Below are 22791 nucleotides of genomic sequence, written 5' to 3'. Positions count from 1 at the left end.
CCTTCATAACTTTATGTGACAGTTTAAGAGGATGTACATAAGTAAAGAACATTTAATTAACTGTTTTATATTCTTCATGTAGGCAAGAACTCGGCATCTCTAAATGAAATATGGAGAACTGCCTAAACTCGGTCAAAAGCCAGCTTACAAATGCAGTACACAGAGATTTATTTGAAAAACTGCCTCCCTGGAACAATGAATATCAAGAAGGTATTCATTTTTGTGGGTTTAAGACTTGAGTCACATTATAAAAAAAGAGATGGAACAGAATTGGGAGAGTCTAGTTAAATCCACCAGTTCAAAGGACAGATTTCGGAAATATCCCTACATTTAACTTTACGCACTTGCTTTGTCTCACACATTTTTATAACTGAAAAACTCTCATTCCAGAACAAAGATAATGCAAAATTACCAAGCTATACGCGTGCTCCAGCCAATATGCATGCTCCGTGTATAATCTCCGCACAGTTACGGTATTACTGATTCATTCTCACACGTTCTCCTCAGTTATGATTAATCTTGACCAACGAAGCTATTGGAAGAGTGTATTTGTTCTGTCAAGCACCTAAGAAGCACAAGAGGGGCAGTGTGAAAGATAATAATAATTGATCAAAAGTACTAACGTTTATTTTTGGCTTAGTAAAATTGTCTAATAAATTATTCTCTGTAGTGTTTCTCTATTATCGCAATACAGTACTTTGAAAGTGATATATTGGCACAAGCCATTGTGTTCTACCACAGTGCAATTAGGAGGTCCATTTAAACAGCTTTATCATACGCATACATAGGCTGATTAATTTTCTAATCAAATGTTCCAGGAAATCATTAACCATGACATTAAACAGTGTCGTGCTAATTATACTCTCCACAAAGAATTCCAATATAAATTTACAAAAGATCTATAGAAATGTGCCAAAGAACAAACAGTTTAATGTATTCAAATAATTCCAGCATCTACTCTAAGTAGCCCCACAGCTCCCAGCCTTGGATCCCAGTCCTGCAAAGGTCTAGTCTGGGGCTGATTGCTGCTTACTGCATTTTATCAGAGCTCCACACAATTGCAGGCATTACATTTCGTAGGTCACTACTTGTGTGAGTCATGCTAAGAAACGGATATCTTTAATTCTACATCATTGTGTTGGAAGGCACTCAAATTATTTGGAAGCTGTGTGTAATGCAATTTTTTGGGGTGGTGGTGAGACATTTTATTCTCACTGCACTCAACAGAAAGCTAAATGATAAAAAAACAATACGGGAACCTGAGCATCTTTGTTACTGAGCAACAGAAGAAAAAGGAAACTTGTGCTGTTTTAGAAAATGCTGTAGGTACGAATCCAGAGCATTATCTTTTTTTCTTAATGATGCCTAACATTGCGATTTAGAAACACATTTTCCAGTATGTATGCCTCCAGTTTTCATTATTATTCCAGCTACTCTTAATTTAAGATAAATGCAAGGTATTGATCACATTAACAAGAATTCAGTTCCCTTCTCAAGCATATAAAATTCAGTAATCTACGGGGCAATGACATCTCTATTTACTTGTGTTTTTCCTTATAAAATGCAGAATCTTGGAGGTCCATCAGTTGTGGAAAAACAAAACAAAACAAAACAAAAACCTCCAACAAACAAGGAATGCAGGCACAGCTCCCTCCCTACTTTGTGTTGGTCTTGCTGGCAGTTTACAGCTCCTGGGCCCATCGTGAACCCCAAATCTCCTCCTGAAGTACTCAGGGGAACCCCAAATCCCCTCCTGAATCAGTCAGGGGAACCCCAAATCCTGGTCAGTGCAAATACTGCTGCTCTTTACTGTAGGGCCAACCTTTCCCTTGGGTTACTCGGCTTTTGAAGAGGCCGTACCAACACACGTGTGTCAGACAGCCATACACCGTTCTGTGAGCGCACAAATTTATCGTTTATTTGTGTTTATCTCTAAATGCCCACACCCTTCCACCACTGAGGGAACCACCCTCTCAGGGCAAAGCGCCACAAGCCACCTCTTCCTTCGCTTTAAGTGGCGGGGTAAAACTTATTAGGGCCAAAATTAAACCACACCAAAATAATACAAAATATTCTTCGACATCCCACAGACCGTGCCCTTCCCGCCCCACCCCGCTCGGCTGCTCGGGACTACAACTCCCGTCATGCCTCTCGCCGCGCGGCCACCGCCTCCCTGCGCGGGAACGTGCCGCAGTGCTCTCTGGGATACGTAGTCCGCGTGGAGGGGGGGCGGGACGGGGGGGGTGCACATAACCAGGTGCGGTCACTATCACCCCGCGCCAGCCCGTTCACAGGAGATTGGCAGGAGGCCAGCCAACCGCGACGAGCCCCCGCCGCTCCGCCGCCGCCGATTGGCTGGCGCGGGGAGGCCGGGGGGCGGGACCGAGGCAGTGGCGGGGCGATTCGGACGGCGGCGGCAGCGGCCACGCATTCCCGGGCGCTGACAGCCGTTGGCGGCCGTTAGGGAGCGGCCGTTGGCCGTTAACACCCCCCTCTACCTTCTCCCCTCCTCACCCCCATCCCTGCCCCACTTCGCCACCCCCTCCGGGATTAGGGGCTGCCGCCTGGAAATCCGCCGGCTGGAGGCGGCGGCTTTACCCCCAGCCCCCTCCCTGCCGCCCTGCCCGGCTTAAGCCGCTCTAATCCTCCTCTTCCTCCTCCCCCGGGCACGGCCATGGAGTCGCAGCGGCCCCGTTACCGCGCCCCTTCCTCGCCGCCATCCCGCGGCGGGAGGGAGCCCGGGGGGCTCCGTCGGAAGGGCCCGCCCGGGGCCGGCAGCGCCCCGGAGGCCGCGGAGGGCAGGAAGCCCAAATTCGTGAGTACAACCCTCCCTCCCCCCCCCCCCCCCCCTCCCGGCCGAGGAGCCTGTCCCCTGCCTGCCCTCCTGCTCCCCGTCCCCTCTGCTTGGCCTTCCTCAAAGGGCACGGCTTTCTCTTGCAGCACACGCTTTCAGGTCTCTTTTTGGCGAAGCTTTGTTTTCTTAGTGGCTGTGGAGTGTCCAGGAGGTCTCCAGCCCTGAAGCGATGGTACTCCTACTGGCACTGTCACGTTTGGTTTTGTCATGGTGATGTGACCTCTCTAGTGAAAAACTGACCCTTAAGTTTAAAGTATTTAGCTCTTCCTAACCATGCCTTTACAAGGTTTGGTTAGCGCACCAAGAAATTGGGCAGCTCAAAAGAGCAAACAATTGCCTATGAAATAACGTGTATGTAAGATGTGCTGGCTAAAATCTACCTGAGGTTTCCAAATGTTAAAGCTGGGACAAATACACTTTCTACAAGTCTTGCATCCACCACACACAGACCAGCTGCATGGCATGCTCATATTGACGTGATACACATTAGTTTTTATGCTCAGTTCATGTGCTCTGGGCTGTGCTATGCACTTACAGGAGAATTACCCTAATACTTGTGTATTGCATTCCTGACTCTAAGGCCTCTTTGCACAATGTACAGTACCTGAGTAGCTGTCACTGGAGCTTTTGGGAAGCTGTGCCGTACTTCACATGCAGCTAGTTACAGCTAGCCAACAGGTGATATTAAACTGCTGGCTGGACAAACCTGTTTGGGAAGGTCACAAGTTGCTCATGGCGTTCCTGGTTCCTGGAATCCTTTGTGTGTTGCGGTTGCTTTCTTATTGCTGTTCAAGCAAAGGCCTCATGCCTATTTTTGCATGTTAAAATTGAATGTGTGAATCAGAATCACGGAATGGCTCGGGTTGGAAGGGACCTTGAAGCTCATCTAGTGGGATGCCACCCACTAGATCAGGTTGGCCAAGGCCCCATCCAGCCTGGTCTTGAACTGTGGCCAAGAGCTGTGTGCTCATCTCCATAACTGGTTAAGTGTGCTACAGGTCCTTGCATTTTAACCATGCAGCTGACATGGCTAGGTGATGTATCGGGGAACATTCTTCAGCCTAGAGGCCCTGCGGGAAGACCTGTGTGGTCTGCCCACTCCAAAAGATTGGAGGGTGTTACTGCTCTGTGGCTTGAGGGCTGGGTTATTCCTGTGAGACGCAGATTTGTTTGTATTGGAGACTGACAGCAGTACTGAGGTCAAGATCTTTTATTTACTAGTGATAAAACAGCTATTAAGTTCTTATTCAAATAGGATATTGCCATCCTTTCCACTGTTTTAACACATGGTTGGGGGGAAGAGAAGGAATTAAGGTGTTGCCAACAATCCCCTGTCCTCCCTCTGACCATGTGTTAAAATAGAAATACAAAAACTTGTAGGAATTATAACACTGCCAGATATGTGATGCAAGCCACTGAGATTTATTTTTGGAGATGAAGTCAGATTGGCTCTTTAGTGAAAGGATGCTTCTCTTTTAGTGCAGATGAGCTTGTTTTGTCTGGCCTGGAAAGTCTAGGCACGTATCAAGAAGGGCTTAGAGCATGTGCAGATGTGGGCATCAGCTGACTGACTTCTTGAGGCTACAGTATTAATAGATATATATATACACCAAGCCACAGAAAGCAAATGAAGTTGAATTTGGGAATTTTACTTCATTTTTTTATGCAGTCATCTTGAGGGTGTGGCTTTACTTGTTTTTCCCCTGGTTTCCAAAACTCTGTAAATAGAGATGACTGAGAATGTCCTGAATTCACGAGAATGCCTTGTGTTTGCAGCTTTCAAAAGTATTTGAAAGTCCCATACTACATCTTGATAAGTACTCTCAAAGCAAACGTGTTGCCCTGGGATGTTAATATGGGACTGAAGAATGACATTTCTCTTTCTAACCTGGGCTGTGTTCTAGATACGCTATTAGCATGCAGAAACCCTTAAAAAGTCAGAGTTGATATTCCTTGAGCAGAGTATGGGGATTTTGTCTCTGCCTTCATATAAAGTGCTGGGAGGAGTGTATTTTGCCAATCTGACTTGTGGAAGTTAATGGTTGCTAAAGAGCAGCAGGGAGTTCCATGCCCCAAAATCTAAGAATTTGCTGTAGTTGCTATAACCTTTGAACTGTAGTCTCTAATTCCTGGTTTGTCCCAAATAATAATCTTCTGTTGAAGAAACAGACATGGTAGTACAGGTTGTGAATATCTAAATAACGTTAATGGTTGTAGACCTTAACCAGCTTCTCTGATTCAGGCTGGGTCACTTGGAGGGTACTAAGAGAAATGCTTTTTCTTTCTGTCGTATCATAGATTTCTGCCCTAAGATATTGACCTACAGAATATTCATCACTTCTTAAAACTAAAATTGATAAATTCTTTCCCCTCAACCTCCTGCTTTCTTAAGAGATGTTTGTGGGTGTGGGGATGAATGGTGGGACAAGTGGTATGTATGCCTTGACTTGTTCATATCTAACTTTCCATGTAATACATCTTCAATATACTTTCATTAGTTAAATTAATTTTGTGTCAGAATACATAAAACCTCTCCTCACCCTGCTGAATTATCTATAATCCAGTCATAAATACAGGGTGAGCCTTTTCTGGGTTTGGCATACTTAGAGTGCAATACTTCTTCATTTAACCTGAATTATGTTTCTTATGTATTATACATTTATCAAATGCGGTTAAAATTAGCCATTAGATTCAGTGAACTAAAGTCATCCAGATTGTATTAGTCTAATTTTTCTTAGGACAAAGACTTCAAAATAAATTCCAAGTTGGTGTGTTCCAATCAATGCAACGTATTGATCAATCACTTGGGAGCTACCGAATCAACAGTAGTTAGGCCAGTCTGGAGAAGAGTTTCATTCCCTGACAGACCTTAAGGTGAAATTGGATTGCTGGTTAACAAAATTGACAGTGTTAACATGCACTTTTTTTTTTTTTATTTCTTCCCTTAAGAATATTCTTGTTTAGCAGGAGGAAAAACTCTTGATTTTTACCACTTCATTTAGAGGAGGCAGGAAGAGTCTTTGGGCTAAACAGTTGTTAATTCCAATTAAATGTCTTCTTGAAATACTGCATTCCCAAATAAACTAGTTTTTAGAAGAAGTGAATGTGAGTTGTAGTTCCTCAGTTCTTTGTTATTTTACTGAATAATAACACTCAGGAGAGAAGAAAAAAAAAGAGTGGTGGTTAGTTTTGAAGCACTTACTTGCTTGGCTGTGTTTAACAGGTCCATTGTTTTGGAAGAGTGGGATTCTTGGAAGGGTGAAAGATTGGCTATGATACTGTGGTAGTTTAGCTTTTTGAAAGTTCACCGTTGAGGGCTAGAGGTTGGTAAAAAAAAACCAGAAATGGACTGAAGGATGGATGAGGTTGTACCTGTTTCCATGTATGGGTCAACCGAGTAGGAAATCTTGGAAATTCACTGAGCAACTGTTTGCCACTTCCTCTCCATGATATATTTTGTATCAAAAAATAAAAATTAGGAAATCATAGAAGCGGATGCTGGATGACTTGATTAAGTGACTTTTAGTTGCACTTTACCAGGACTGCACCTTGTAGGTGCTAGTCCTCAAAATGTCAACTTCAGTTCCTCACTGAAGTTAGAAGTGTTTCTATTAATATCAGTATATCATTGACTAGTCCTCAGTGACTTTCAGGTTATGTTTTTGATTAAATTCTTTATGAAATTTGTATGAGTCAAGAAACTTTCTTGTTTGCACCAATCTGTTAAAAATAGACAAATTAACACTTGCATTTAATAGTGTTTATAAATCAAAGAAAGATGTAGTTAAAAGCAAAAGCATTTCTGTTTGACTGGCGAAGAGGAGAAAGGTAAGACCGATCTGTGTCAATATCTTTAATTATGAAGTGACTGAGTTATTGCTGCAGTTACGCTGCAGTGTAAGACCTTGAATCTAAATTAGTCTTTTAAAGAAATGATTGCTGAACAGATGTTACCTAAAACACTTTATTGCTGCTTTGTAAAATTGTAAATTCCTCATGCTGTTATTTTTGTTGGCATGAATTAACACTGTGGGTTATGAAATTAAATTTTAGTGCTGTGTTCTAGCACTTTGTTATATAATCTTACCTGTAAGCACCAATTTTGAGTTTAACTCATCAATGTCTAAAGAATATTGCTATGTAGAAACTGTCATGTTAAGATAATTTTGCCCTTAATTGCTTTTCAAACTACTTTGCAAGCAACAAAGAAAGAGTGTATGTGTGCAAAAGCCATTAAATAAATGCTGAAGTAGTATATTGGAAATTAAAAGTATGAGATGCTGTTGGGTTATACTGCAGTTTCTAAAGTGCACTTACAGACTGAGGTAGCAAAATTACAGAGGGAATATTGTGACAAAGGAGCTCCTGAAGTAATAACATCCACTGTTATAACCTAACTTACGTCTCTGTGACTGAGTCCACGGGCTTCCTTACAACCAACCTGCAGTTGTGCTCCTACTGTGGGATTGTGTTTGGGGAAAAACAGCTTGTATTGAATCTTTTTGGTGATAGAATCAATGGTAGTGTGTGATAAGTTCTTTCTCTCCTTCTAGTTTAAAATGGTACTGTGGGTTTGTGTGATTATATGTACGTTACCTCACCTAAAGATGTACAATTTCAACATCCAGGCTTAAGTCGTCCAGTTCTAAAACTCACTGCGTCTTGTTTAAATTCCTCTATTTTCTTTCTTCTCTTGTGTAGTCTGTAAGCTGTTCTTTATGTATCAAGCTCTATGTGTGTGGTGTTTTTATTTGTGTGTGATTTTTCTTTCCTTCTTTTTTGGAAGGACATTAAAAGAGATCAACGTAGCGTACAGTTTGATAAAATATTTGTTGTTGACTCAATGTTATTTTCCACATCTCTATACCCTCAAATGCTACTAGCAGCTGGTTTTACTTCATGCATCCTTGCCGGAAGAGGAAAAGGGTGAGGGAGAAAGAAAAGATTGCCTGAGTTGTCATGTTTTAACCAGCTTCTCTAACTTACAAGCATTTTACCATAATATTCAGACAAACATCTTCTGAGGTGTCTTACAGCACTTTAATATTAGAATGCTGAAGGATTTGAGCATTAGGTTGTAGGTACTCTGGGGTTTTTCTTGCTCTCTTAAGAAATCTTGTAAATACAAACTAGGCCCCATAACACTATCTGCATAAGCCCTTATGTGGGTATTTTCAGCCTCCTCCTCTGTTAGCAGTCAGTAAGCTGGAGGCTTAGGAGACTCATATCTGTATATTGAATTTCTTATACCATTATGGTGTCTTTAATTGGTTGAACAGCAATCTTTTTCTTTCTTTTTTTTTTTCCCTCCAGTAATTAGCCAGATGACTTGTTTCATGAGGTGTTCTGATGTGCAGCATAGGGAACTTCCAGTCTTTCCAACAGTAAATTCCATTGCTGAACTTCACGGTGTAATTAAAAGGTATAACACTGGCTTGAACTATTCCATTCACTTGGTCTTTTTCAAAGAACAAAACCTGAAGCTGAAACATGTGCCCTTGATCCCGTGGATGCTGACAGTGTCTTCTGCTGAGTGCCGCAGAACATCCAGTCTCTGTTCCTACAATGTGGTGTGCTGTGTGTGTCAGTACAATGGCATGCTGTGTCGGTCTGACATGTCTCAAACTTCCATTTGAAGCAGATTACACAGCCTCGTACCATGCTGGAGGAGCTTTACAATGGTATCTGTATTGTCTGAGGCTATTAGCTGAGCATATGAAAAATGAATAAATACTAATTTCTTACGAAGTTCTGTTATAAGACCGTGTGTTCGCAGTTCTTCAGTCTACTTCAATCAGTGTTTTCCCACTGACTGTTGTCTGTAGCACAGAGTGGGGTTGCTGTAAGTATTCAGTACTGACCTAGCTCCAGTTTTTATTGTTGGTGGTATAACTCACACTGTGTCACTGAGAACTGAACATTTCCTCATATTTGATTTGCTTTTATTTCTAACTTCATAGCCAGTTACCATACACTTCTTCCGTAGTGTCTTGATAATACTGAGGGTAGAGCTATCATAGTACAATAGTTGGCTTAGCACAAAATACTCTTCAGTATTGAAGGAGGAGGCATCAAAGATGTTGCAAGCAGTAATACTTCAGTGTTGTTGATTTGGTCATGACAACACAAGAGCTTCTAAATCTGGTTAATTTGGATAGAGCCCTTGACAATTGCTGCAGGTGCTGCCAAGCTTTGCACACTAGGCAAGGAGGGGAGCCTAAGAATAGGGAAAGAGTCAATCTCACCAAGCGTGTGGCTTACTGCTCTTCCCATTTTCCTGCCGAGCCTGTTCTCAGCCTTGTCACACAAAACTATGAATGGGATCCACGCAACACTGACTTGTCAGTCCATATATTCTTTGCTGCTTCTCTTGGGTTTTATGAAAGAGCTCTGTCCTAGTGCTTGTTGTGTCTGTCAATGTGCAGTGCAACCAAGTTTGTTCAGGACCCGTTGTTTCACATAGCAATAACTAACTGGTCATGAATGTTTGAATGTTGCTGTTAAGAAATACTTGTGTGAGTTTCTACTCATGAGAGCTTCATGTTTGGCTTGCAAGAGGCATTGCTTGAAAGCAGCGAACAGTCTCACTTGCTTCAGTTTTGCAGCTTGGCAGTCAGAGCTTTGAACTGCTGAGAGTTGATCTGTGTTCTTCCATTGGACTTAAAACCTCTTCACTCGTTCCTTGGTGGAGTCCACACAGCCTTTTCCAGAAGACAATTCTATTTGCTGAATTATGGGCAGCGTATTTCTTCTAATATATACATGTTCTAGTATATTTAGCTGTAAATATGATAAAACACAACTCGTCTTAAGCTTTTCTTTGTCTGTATTCTTCTGCACAACGTTATTCTTTTTAAAGATCAGATTGCATTTTTTCTTCTGTCTGCGCTGTATTTCCTCCTCTCCCCCCCAATTTGCTGTGCCAACAAAGTACAGCTTGTGAAGGAAATTATTACAATTCAACACTGAATTTGCATCTTCTTTTAAATAACAGTAACCAACACTTTTTTTTTTGATTACGCGATTGTGACATGACTGGTTTCCTGTTTGATTTACAGCATTTAAATATCAAGACACTGACTGATGATGTGGTAAGACAACTTATGTTTTGCTTTGGCTTTGCTAAGCTAATAACCTTATTGCTAATGCAATATAAACAACCTTTTTTGCTACAAGAAACTGTCTTAATTGGGAAGTTAATTTAGTTAATTAGTGAAGTCTCACTAAACTGTTAATTATCTGTAACATACTCTGTTTGAGTAGTGAAAAATCTATGGATGGCCTAAAAGTATGTTCTAAGCATGGCTAAATGAGCTTGACAGATAACCGTGCCACTTTATATGTGGTATAATTAAGGAATCTGACTGCATGTTTAATATTAAAGTTATTTAGATCGCATGTCTGGCTTAAAATACCATGCTTAACTAACAGTAGCTTGTAAAAACTCATTAATGCTTACTTAAGCAATGTTAGATATGTTCACTATGTGCTAACAGTGTTTCTCAAACTTCGTCTGTCTTGAACAGCAGAAGAGGTTATCACCAAGCAGTTTTTTTTCCCCTTGTAATTAAAATGCACTTGATTCATTGTCTGTGCTATTCTTTGGTTGATAAGAATAGCTCTTCTGAAAGTGGATTGTTCTACAGAGTCTTTGAATTCACTTAAGAAACGATGTTCTGTAGGCATTTAAGGATCAGTTATGACTTTGGTATCTATTTTTTGCTATATATCGTTCTGCTGAAATACTGTGCATAGCTGAGAGCTATGTATAGAGAGCTTGACACTGGACAACATACAACACACTTGCACCAGGAAAGAGTGCTGTTCCTTAGTTTAGGAAACAATGATCCAGTTATTGTTGATTAGCTGTGCAAAGTTGGTAGCATTGAGCATGTTACTGCACCTTGACTCTGTAGCTTTTACGGAAAGATTTTATATCCCTTATTCTAATGGGTAATCATAGGCATGGTAACTTGCTCTCTGCTGCATTATGCTTTACAAAATACAAATATTTTATTAATCCATTTCTTACAATTACAGTTTTGTATACCAGGAACTATGGAATACGTATATTTTCTTTTTAATTTTATTTCAGATAAGTTAGCAGAATTTCAGTATCTTTAATGCAGACTGCTTTTCTGTATTAGGATTGTACTGAATTATTTGTGAGATGGTGCAGATGAATTGTCTACTTAAAAAGATGAATCCTTGTAATGATGAGACCTAAAACACCTTGTTTTTAGAACACAGTTGACTAATGTATATTCCTTCTAGCTTTTTTGTTCAGGCACTATGAAGGCAGGAAACTTATTGCGCAGAAGAGCTGCATGTAGGTATCTGCCCAAGTATCCACTTGAAAGATCACAGTGGAAACAAGCCCGTTTCCTAACTGAAGTGCTGCACACTCCAGTAAATGGTTTGTAAGGCTCAAAAATATTGCTAATACACAGATATTTTTTAAAAAACTTATTAAAAAGAAATCTACTTATATGTAGACAAAAGTAAATGCATACTAAAATTGCTTATCACATAAAGTAGTGTAGATTTTTTTTAACAGCTGCTGTATAGAAAGGCTTTATAATTTGTGATATATAGAGAAACAAGATTCATGATGAAGTATGTTCTACGTATTTAAGATGTGACTATGTACAGGCCTAAACCCAATAACTTCTAATATTCTACCATGAGTTAAATGATGCACTTTCCAAGAAGGGTAAAATCATCTCTGGGAGAAGAACATATTGGGAATAAGAAGCCATCTAATGAAAGGTGTTCTTCTGTGCATCTCTGTTTATGTAAGTCTTTCTCTTACTAAGCTCTACTGCTACCAGTGGAATTTCTCATACTAAGAAGTTAATCTTTGACTGTCAAAGAAGGAATATACTTTATTTTTTTTCTAATCTTCTGAAGCTTTAGGGAAGAAAAAGAAGTTAAGATGTCTTTGACTCAGAATCTTTGTCAGTAACTTCTTTGATCTTACATGAAATATTTTATCTGGTAAAGGAAAGTAGTGATTTCCTTTTACTTTCAAACACACTGAACTAAATTGATACAACCTTTATTTTGCTGTATGTTCCCACTTCTCTAAGACTAATAAATATTTCAAATGGAGGCATAGGAGTGTTGTTTGACTCTCTCTCCTTTGTATATTGTTAATATTATAGCAATTCTTCGTGTATCTATGGCAGGGTGTTAGAGCAGACTTCCATGACTAAGCTGTTAACTTGTCTGACTAAATGACTGACAAGATGTCTGGAAGATTGACCAATGCTGTAGTTGTTAAGCAGGTTCTCCAGATATTAAATTCTGTTTACTGAGGATAGAAATAGTGGGCAGTCAAAAATACAATCTTGAAAATTAGAGGGTGGTGTTAGGTTTTTCTTCCTACTTGCAAGGCAGAATGTGGGGGGCACCTGCAGAAAGAGAAACTACACACAATGCTCTTAAGTTTTAACCTATCAAGTAGGAAATAGAGGTTTTGTACCTGTATACTTAATACCACATCTTCGCTAATAGATTGTGCTCACTGATCATTGACAGTGTCTTGTTGGTCTGTTTGTGCTTTTTTTTTTTTTTTGTGATAATGGGAGGGGAAGTCTGTTTAATACTTACCATAATGCAGTTTAGGCTAAAACTGAACAGTTTTGTAATCATGCCTCTTACTAATGAGGTACTAGAAGTAGTAAACAAACAACACACATCAGGTTGTCAGGATTTTTTTGTGCTACAAGGTTTTCTACTTTTCTAGAATAAAGACTTTACTGTAGTGCAGCAACATCTTCTAGCAATAAACTTGTCTTGTATGGAAAGCCTGCTCTTCATCTGACAAAGAAAACACCAGGATCCATGACAATAATCTCTTTTAGCACTTGCATCTGGGACCTTTAGGTTAATTTTCTTCTTCAGAAACATTCCAGATCTTTACACAGTGATTTTGGATGGAAACGGAGCATGATATTTTACAATTTCTGTCTTGTAAAGTTGATGCAGATTGATCTGCTTGGTATAATTGGACAAATGGAATATGAAAATACAAGAGTGATTCTCTCCCTTGTTTAAAGGTTGTCAAATCTGTTGGATTCATCCTGAACTTGAGAATTTTACATGACTTGGCTTGCGTGCTTTATGTGGTCCAGGCATCACTGTTCCTGGTGCTAAACCAAAATGCAGAGATTACAAAACTAATGCCAGAAACCTCAAATCTCATGGTAGGGTGCAGCTGTTGCATTGGCATGTTAGCTTAGGTCCAGACCAAGGCATGTCATATCTGATCTGGTAAGATCATGAAAAGAAAAGAAAGGTAAGAATGGAAAAGTCAAGGAATCTGACTGTGGTAGAAGAATGACCTAGTTTGTTGCTTCTTTTTCAGTATAGTGCAAAGTATATCTTCTGTGGCAAAACCACTGTAACTGTGCTACTGCTTACCTAGCTTATATGGGATTGTGTCTGTCATAACCAAGACTCTTGCATCCTGCATAAACCTAGTATTTCCATCTGGTACCTGCTAATTTGGTACAGCTACTTTTTCTGGTTCTCTCTCTTCCCACCTCCCCAAATGCTGGGGTCTTGTCACTACAGTAAATAGCTTAAACAGAGTATATTAAGAAAGATAGTTCGTGTTCCTAGTGCATTTTATAAAATTTAAGGTTGCTCAGCCAGTTACGAGATAATGGATTAAGTGCACAAGTTTAAGCATGTTTAGCACCGTTTTTTAGATGAACTCTTCCTGGTGAGATACATGGACAGTGTGCATGGGAACTTTTCATTTTGGAGTCCTACAAGATGTTGCACTTCAGCTTTTGCTTCAAGTATGGGTAATAGGAAATACACTTGGTATGTGAAGTCAAAAATTTTAAGTCTTGCTTTATGGATCTATCTTTGTACAATAACCAGTTGTTATTATGTGCATTGATACCAATATTCATGGTCCAAATTATCTCTGTAAAAGTCTGGCTAAACTGTCAGAAGTTGTTCTACAAATACTTACTGGTATTTATTCCTTTTCTCTGGAGTCATGCTCATTCTTCCACTGCCTGTTTGGGTCTCGGGGCTTCAGTCTGGGAAGGGAGCATAGCAAATTGTGTGTTTCCCAGGTCCTTCACTGAGCACAGCATCATAGGGATGGGAGCTTTTTTCTGCTGGAAGGACCATCATGTCTACAGTTGGCTTTTATTCTTTTTCCTCTCTCCCTTCCCCCTTCTCATCCAATGTCAATTTAGAGGAAGTTGCAGGCTTGAACTGAGGCAACAATATTGATGTTAAGATTGTTGATTTATTTTACAGATATGGCCATAGGTACTGTTCCTATAGATCTGTGGCAATTGTATCTGAGGAGATGAATTGTCATGCTATAACAACCATGAACTTTGGAAGAAATGCACAACTGACAGTTTTTCTTTGTCTAAAGAATTCCAACTTCTTTAGACAGTACTCCACGTATCAAGGATCTGTGAGTGAGTGTTCCTAGTATTCCTGTGCTTACGGAAATAGGAACTTTGTGTTTCCAAGTTTGATATAGGTGCTCTAAAGGCATGTCAGAAAACAGTTCCTCAAAACACTGCATTTCACTTCATTAAGCTTGGTTATAATTCTGTTAAGACACTGAGAACCTGCTCATATGAGGAGCTGAGAACTGTTCGGGTTTTTTATTTCTTTCTTCATGCATTCGCTTCCTTGAGCTTATCTAAGACACGGAGAAGAAAGCCAATACCCACTTGATGTAATGTTCTGTCCTTGATGTAGGTAACCTCTGCTGCTAAATCACTTCAGTTGTTCCCTACGCTCCTTCTCTGTGGCTGTAAATAAGACCAGCCACGCCAGTTGATTCTGCTTGATTTGTTGGCTCCCAGAACATTCACAAAGCGAAGCTATTAGTAGCATTTCTCAGAAAATAACTTTTATCTAGGAGTTGTCATCTGCAAATGGTTAATCACCTTCAACCTAAATTGCTCAGTTAACTTAAAACTGAATAAAAGCACCATGGGTTTTGAGAGCTGTAATAATTTAATTACAGTAAAAGTGCTTGAGAATCTATTGTGGCTTTTTTTTTTTTTTTTTTTTTTTTTTTTACGTTTAGTTCAAATTCAGTAATATCAAGCAAATAAAACTGTGCTTTTAAGTAGACCATCTGTGTCCATAAGAATGAATTTATTTATTGGGCGACGTGTCGTCCTGCGTGTCTGTTCTGTGTAAAATTTCACCTTCGGTTGTTAGCAGCCTCAAAGATCCCATGAAAATTCTTGTAGGAAGTCACATTCCCTCAGTAGCAGCTGATGCCATCAGGTTTTTCCATGGATGTCCCATTCTCTTCTGAGTATCTTTCTCTTCCTGAGAAAGGCATTGAATCAAGGCTGGAGTGGAGCATTGACAGAACTAAGGAGCTCTTTTTGTAATCCTGGGTATGATTATACATAGAATCATAGAATCATAGAATATCCTGGGTTGGAAGGGACCCTTAAGGATCATCAAGTCCAACTCTTGACACCGCACAGGTCTACCCAAAAGTTCAGACCATGTGCCTAAGTTCACAGTCCAATCTCTTCTTAAATTCAGACAGGCTCGGTGCAGTGACCACTTCCCTGGGGAGCCTGTTCCAGTGTGCAACCACCCTCTCTGTGAAGAACCCCCTCCTGACGTCCAGCCTAAATTTCCCCTGCCTCAGCTTAACCCCGTTCCCGCGGGTCTTGTCACTAGTGTTAATGGAGAAAAGGTCTCCTGCCTCTCGACACCCCCTTACGAGGAAGTTGTAGACTGTGATGAGGTCTCCCCTCAGCCTCCTCTTCTCCAGGCTGAACAGGCCCAGTGACCTCAGCCGTTCCTCGTACGTCTTCCCCTCCAGGCCTTTCACCATCTTCGTAGCCCTCCTCTGGACACTTTCCAACAGTTTCATGTCCTTTTTATACTGTGGTGCCCAGAACTGCACGCAGTACTCGAGGTGAGGCCGCACCAGCGCAGAGTAGAGCGGGACAATCACCTCCCTTGACCTACTAACGATGCCGTGCTTGATGCACCCCAGGACACGGTTGGCCCTCCTGGCTGCCAGGGCACACTGCTGGCTCATATTCAACTTGCTGTCTACCACGACCCCCAGATCCCTCTCTTCTAGGCTGCTCTCCAGCGTCTCATCGCCCAGTCTGTACATGCAGCCAGGGTTTCCCCGTCCCAGGTGCGGGACCCGGCACTTGCTCTTATTGAACTTCATGCGGTTGGTGATCGCCCAGCTCTCCAACCTGTCCAGATCCCTCTGCAAGGCCTTTACGCCCTCATTTGAGTCCACAACTCCTCCAAGTTTGATGTCATCAGCAAACTTGCTCAAAATACCCTCTATTCCTACATCCAGATCGTTTATAAAAATATTGAAAAGTACCGGCCCTAAAATGGAGCCTTGAGGGACCCCACTGGTGACCGCCCGCCAGCCTGACGCAGCCCCATTTACCATAACCCTTTGGGCCCTGCCCGTTAGCCAATTGCTCACCCAATACATGCATCTATTGGATTTTTAATTAAAAATAATAATCTTATAACAATAAACGATTTGTGTTAATTAAAAAGGGGAGATAAAGATGAGCAAGGCAGGATGGCAGGTGGAGTAATACCTTTAATTCCTGCCTGCAGCTCTGTTAGAAGGTGATGCTTCGTTCAGCATGGGTCTTGATGGGATGTTGAGCCAGCAATTAATCTAGTGTTAACTAATCTACTGATTCCTGCATTATCAAGTGTGCAAGTTCAATACGCAGTATTGTTTTATGGAGAATGGTATAAGAAGTTTTCACAAAGATCTAAGTGAGAGCACAAATACGTGTACTTTCTAGGGACCTGATCAGAAAGTGGGATGAGCCAGAAGGTTTGACCTGGGACATTCTATGGATCTCATTATAATTTTGATCTTCAGGCCCACAGTATGTGCATAAAAGCAGTTTATTTCATAGCCTCTCTATTATTCTACAGAGAGACTATGAAATAGAAAAGTAATAAAAGTTTGGATGCTATTCATACTGTGATGGCTGCTTCATTTTGGCTTTTGCAGCTATTATTCTCATTATCAGCGATTCAAGTTGTGATACCTAATTTGCATTCAGTCTGAAATCAGCTCTGAGGGGGTGAATGCTGCTTATCTGGACTTGCCATTTTATCTTTTTCCTTAGCATTGTGTGTCATGGCTTTTTATAGGCTTTGAGAATGTCTAGAATACTCATTGTTTCAAACAGTGAAGGAGAACATTGTGTAATGCTTGATAGCAAGTGTGTGGGCTTTAAGTCCTATTAATATTTTAAGTAGCAAAAATACTGTTCCTGCACTAAGAATAGTTGACCTTGCAAGCAAGTTGGCTACATGTGTGTGGGCCATGTTGGGCAGAATAAGTTTTTCTTTCTCGTTGGGAAGGAAAATGGGGGAGGGCTAAATGAAAGTGGTAACAGCAAAGCTGCAGCTCCCCATCCGCAGGTCCAACCAGAAGTGGGGCTGAGCAGGCATGCACACAAACACAGGTGTGCTAATATACATGCATATGCCTGGCCACACTGATCACCACAGCCAGCCACGCTCAGTGCTCACACAAACAGCACCAGCAGCCTTATTCTATTCCCCTGTCTATTTGATCATGGTGATGTTAGGGGGAAATGCACACCCAATGTAGGAACCTTCCAGTAGCAGGGCTCACCCACCCACTCTACCTGCTTGCACGAGCCCCTGCAGCTGCAGCCTCAGGCTGGGTGCTGGCACAGACCTCTTCACATGGAGGCTGATCACTAAATATCACTCCCTCACACACCCTCCCTTGCTCCAGTTGCTGGCACTGTTGGTACAACTATGGTCCCACTCCACTTGCTGGTACTTAAGGATACTCAGATTTCTCCAGTTGTTGGCACATGAGCTCTCAGACCCATGGGCCCACTCGTGTTGCTGATACATGCATTTCACAGAATCACAGAATCACAGAATCACAGAATTTTCTAGGTTGGAAGAGACCTCAAGGTCATCGAGTCCAACCTCCAACCTAACGCTAACAGCCCTCCACTAAACCATATCCCTAAGCTCTACATTTGTACTCATCTACTTCATTTGTACACATGAAGTAGAGAGTCAGGACAAGAGTTGGAATTGGCTCAGGAAAAGTACTGGAAATATAATTTAATACGATAAGACAAACTGCACTGGATCAACTATCAAACTCTTTACACAAAACTGGCCCATCTAAATGCCTTGTAACTTCATTTCCCTGTTCTCGTTCCTCTCCAAATCTCTGAGATCCATCATGTCCTCTGACTTTGGCTCCCCCTGAAATGTCCCAAGATGTGTCTCATGCATCTGCCAAATACTTTTTCCCTGCATCTCATAATGTGTGTCATACCGCAGCACAGCAAATCTCCTTGGTCTAAAAGGTGCTCTGGAGAGCTCATTGTGCTGGCTCTCAGGAGTGTGCTGCACTTGGACCACGGTGAAGAAACTGCTGGGAAAACCTTGGCAGGAATCTGGACCTTCCTCTGAGTCAACAATGTGGGGTGTTACCACGTGCCATTGTGCCCCTGGCTTATGGAGATTTGATGGGGTGACTGGTCCTGTGATGGGTTTGTGAGAAGCCGGGTGAAAGAAGCTTGGGCCTAACCACCCACCTTTTGTGCTCCTTTGTGCAGGATGGCTTTTTATCACACAGTCTTGATTCTAATTTTGATCCTACTGCTGCATGCCTCTTTTCTTCTTGTCATTCATACAGATGATGGACATTGAAGAAAACTTGTGATATGTCCTGTCAGTTGCTCCCTTTTAAGCAATTTCTTTAATATGACTGCATTCAAAAAATGTTCATTAGAATTTAAGTCCTTAAAGGAGCTGAATGTTGCTCCAGTGATGCCACCTTTGAAATAAATGGTCACCTTTACATTACTTCTAGTAATAAAAAAGTCCAACTCCCATCTTTTTAGCCCCGTGTGCATGATTTTTTTTTAAATTTGAAGTAATGAGGGCTTCATTCAGTCACATACCTTGTGCTACCGAAGATGACCAAGACAATTTTTAGTGTGTAGGTGCTGTCAACACTGTATTCTACACATGGTAATAGTGTCTCACACTGCTTAGAGTCTCCTACTCTACAGAGGGTATTACTGAAGTCGTAGTTTGAGAGGTTTTCTGTGGAACAAAGTAGTGGAAGGAGTGCTACAAGACTACTAACTATCTTACAAGATAGTTTTAAAATCTATTATAGTGTAAGGCACCATAGAGAGTTTCTGAGAAGACTCCCTCAGAACAGGCTGATGAATGTAAAAGGCTGCTTAAAAGTTGTCTTACGGTAACTTATGTTCGTGTGTTGACTGTGGTTTACTTTTCATTGTGTTTCAGTTCTGATGCGGAGTTTGTGTTTCAGTTGCCTTGTCACTTCTGTCTTGCAAAGAATGCAGTCTGGCAGATTGAAGTGCATGGCTAATTATGGAAGTTGCAATCTTTGGCAGTAGCAGGCATGCAGACATAAAAACTAAAGTATACCCAATCAAACCACTGCTTTAAATTCAAGTTTATGAGAAAAGACTCCTCATGCGTCTCACGTTGGGAGATATAGTCTTAATAATGAGAACTGTGTGAATTATATATACATGTATGTATTTTGTTGGTAGCTTCTCTGCTGTCATAAACAAAAAATGAACCATCTGCCCTGTTTCTGCTCTTTTATTCCATCTTAAAATAAAGAAAACCAAGTAACCTACCCCCCCCAAAAAAAACCAACCAAACAAAAAAAACCAAAAAAAATCCTAATTCTAGCCAAATTCTGGCTTTCTCCACTGATTGCTCAGAAGCCTTCATTCCTTATTGCATTTGAACTCTGGATGGTCTTCTGAGTTCAGTCAATGCATCAAGATTGATCTGTTTGGAGCATTTCAGAGACTTTACTATGGATATATTTTGTATCAAGAACATATGAAACACTATTTATTCTTGGTTAATTTTAATAGTGACTCTACAAAGACTCTAAGGAAAAAGTTTCTCCTCAGAAAATTATTGTTCTAAACATGTTGTTTCAGTATGGATCTGTATGTTTTTATTGGTAAGTGCAAGGCAGACATCTTTAATTTACAGACAGAAGGTGAGACCTTCCTTAAACTGTAGGGACACTTTGATACAAAGCTGTCTTTAGATATTCCCCATCGGCTAGCCTGGCTGAAACTGTTTTTGATGTAACATGGAAGATTATTGAACTATATTTTTGCCATTTGCTCTATGCACTTGGATCGCCAGCAGCATCAGTGGCAAATTTCATTACAACCAAGCAATGAAATTTCTGTAAAGTGCTTTCGGTGGACCATGAAATTATTCACTTGTATTGGAGTATTGAGAGGTATTAACTTTTCTGAAGCACCATTAATGCGAAATTCAAGAGAGAAATGTATGTAGAATAGCCACACTGTACTGTTCAGGTCTTGTTGTGAATTTCCTTTTTTTAATCTATGGAATTCATATCTTTAGAATGCATCATTTTAAATTATTTCAAGTAATTCAACATGTGTAATGTGCTTTTAATCCTAGGATCTGATTTTCTCTTGCTTTTTCTGCCTTATCAAACGTATTCTGAGAGCACATTTCCCTTCTTTAGGACAAATGGTATAGAATTGGGTAATTATGAGGAATATAAATATGACCTAATCTGTGGTGTTGCAAAATATCTATCATACAGCGAAGCATGCTAAAGGAGGTTAAAAGCAAAGCATAAACTAAATGTGTCAACAAGCAAAAGGAAGTAAAATTTCCCTTTTCATGGATGTTTTGGCCTTTGTCCCTGAATTCTGTTCTTCTGGAGTAAGAGTAGCTCTGGGACTGTGTGGGGTATTTCATATCACAGGCTAGGGTGGTTCCATCTGACCAGCTTCCTTTTGTCTTACGAACTCTTGCTCCTGTTTGTGTAGCAGGAGAAGGAAGAGGGGATGCTTGGGGAATGAAAGCTGTAAAGAAGGGGGTGGAAAGGAAAAGGAGACGTTTGGAGGAACAAGTGCTCTAAAGAAAGGGCTGAGATTTTTCAGGAGAGCGTAGGGCACTCCTTGCTTAAATCTAAATTACAAATTCTCTGCATGCTGAGTCATGTGCTGAAGTCTGTTACTTCAGCCAAAGTATTTTTCCTGTACCTCTGCTTCAAATCTGTGTACTAAGAATCTTCAAATAGAATGGTTTGTTTCTTAGGTTGTACCCTAGATAGCAAATGGGCACAGGAGAAGCTATTGGCTAATGCTTTTTTTTTTTTTTTTTTTTTTTTTTGGAGCAGGTGTACTGTCTTTCATGGCATCCTGGAGCCCTGCTCCAGGTGGGGCCTTGCCAGGGCAGAGCAGAGGGGGACAGTCCCCTCCTGTGACCTGCTGGCCACCCCTCTGTTGGTGCAGCCCAGGATGCAGTTGGCTTTCTGGGCTGCAGGCGCACACTGTTGGCTCATGTCGAGCTTTTTGTCCACCAGAACCTCCAAGTCCTTCTCTGCAGGGCTGCTCTCAATGTGTTCTCCCAGCCTGTACTTCTGTCTGGGATTGCCCTGACCCAGGTGCAGGACCTGGCACTTGAACTTGCTGAATCTCATTAAGTTCGGGTGGGCCCACCTATCTAGGTTGTCCAGGTTGCCCTTTGGATGGTTTTCCTTCCTTCTGTTATATTGACTGCACCACCTGGCCTGGTGTCATCTGCAGACTTGCTGACGGTGCATTTGATCCCACAGTTGATGTCGTTGATAAGTACAGTAAAACAGCACCAGTCCCAAGACAGACTCCCGAGGAACACTGCTCGTCACCAGCCCCTACCTGGATATAGAGCCATCAGTCACCACTCTCTGGCTGCAGATACTCAGCCAATTCTTTATCCACCAGATAGTCCACTCTTCAAATCCATCTCCAATTTGGGGATAAGGGTGCCATGTGGCATTGTGGCTTTACAGAAGCCCAGGCAGATGACATCAGTTGGTCTTCCCTTGTTGACTGATGCGGTCTCTCCACTGGAGTACTAGGCCCCCAGACTGGTCAGGCACAGTTTGCCCTGGGTGAAGCCGTGTGGGCTGTGTCAGATCCCTTATAATATAATATGGTGTGTTTTTAAGATTCCGATCCAGTCACTGCAGTTTGCAATCTAGCTTCCCCTTTTGTTTGCTGTAGACTTTTATTTTTTTTTTTTTTTTAAGGACAGGAAGGGAAATTGCTGTCTGATCAAGATGTAAGATGGCTTTTGTCACTGACGGCTCTATACTTTGCTTCCAATGATGTTCCTCTCCCTTTTGCTTTTGTTGCATTCTCTTTCTTCCTGGGTCTTGCCTGTGTAATTATTCCTTTAGAGTGTGATTTCCACGCTGCCTGCTGGTTTGATGTGACACTGAAGGGCCCTATCTTCCATGCTGAGTTCTTTTATGTTTATGCTATATTTATTTTCTGCTTTTGCATGTTCTACAACCATCTGTATGAGTGGCTTGCAATCTATTTCTATGTTCCAAAAACGTTCCCTTTCAATTTTGAACAGGAAGAATTAAATTTTTTTTTTTTTCTTCTCCTCTAAACCTCTCTTTATGCATAGGCAATTCCTGCTCTGTGTTGACTGGAGTGGTACACTTGTACACAATTTTTGCCTCTAATTTTCTTTGTTCTCTCTGATCTTAACTCCACAGACTTTACTTGTCATTTACTGTGGTTGTTTTGATGTTCTTATTAAATGATATATCAAGATACTTATCTTCATGATGTATTGAAGCCTTAGAGTATTTTTTCGCATAGCATTGCAAAGACATAAGGCTATCAATATGGTTAAAATCTTGTCCAAAATTTTACGCATCAAATGCTACTGTAACTTTCTTTTGTGTTGACAAGTTTAATATTGCTGTTCACATCTGTTCAAAAGGCTGCTACAAAGATGATTAAGATTTAGCACATTTAATTGAGTGTCAGCTGCTTTTGTGTTCTGTTGGGCTTTGCCTGTATACGTTAAAATAT

General features: G+C 41.0%; 1 protein-coding gene across 1 annotated transcript in view; it reads left to right on the top strand.

Annotated features, from left to right (window-relative positions):
- The first annotated feature begins 2404 nt into the window (after positions 1–2404).
- Positions 2405–22791, top strand: part of DIAPH3 (diaphanous related formin 3) — a 236270-nt gene continuing 215883 nt past the window's right edge. Inside the window, exons 1-2 of the mRNA XM_084520348.1 lie at positions 2405–2815; positions 9913–9945. Coding sequence (XP_084376474.1) covers positions 2675–2815; positions 9913–9945 — 174 coding nt within the window. The 5' untranslated portion in view covers positions 2405–2674. The remainder of the gene's footprint in view (positions 2816–9912; positions 9946–22791) is intronic.

The sequence above is a fragment of the Aythya ferina genome (assembly GCF_964211825.1).
Source record: "Aythya ferina genome assembly, chromosome: 1".
NCBI classification, from domain to species: Eukaryota; Metazoa; Chordata; class Aves; order Anseriformes; family Anatidae; genus Aythya; species Aythya ferina.
Note: the sequence above shows the minus strand (reverse complement) of the source record. Positions and strands in the feature narration are given on the sequence as shown.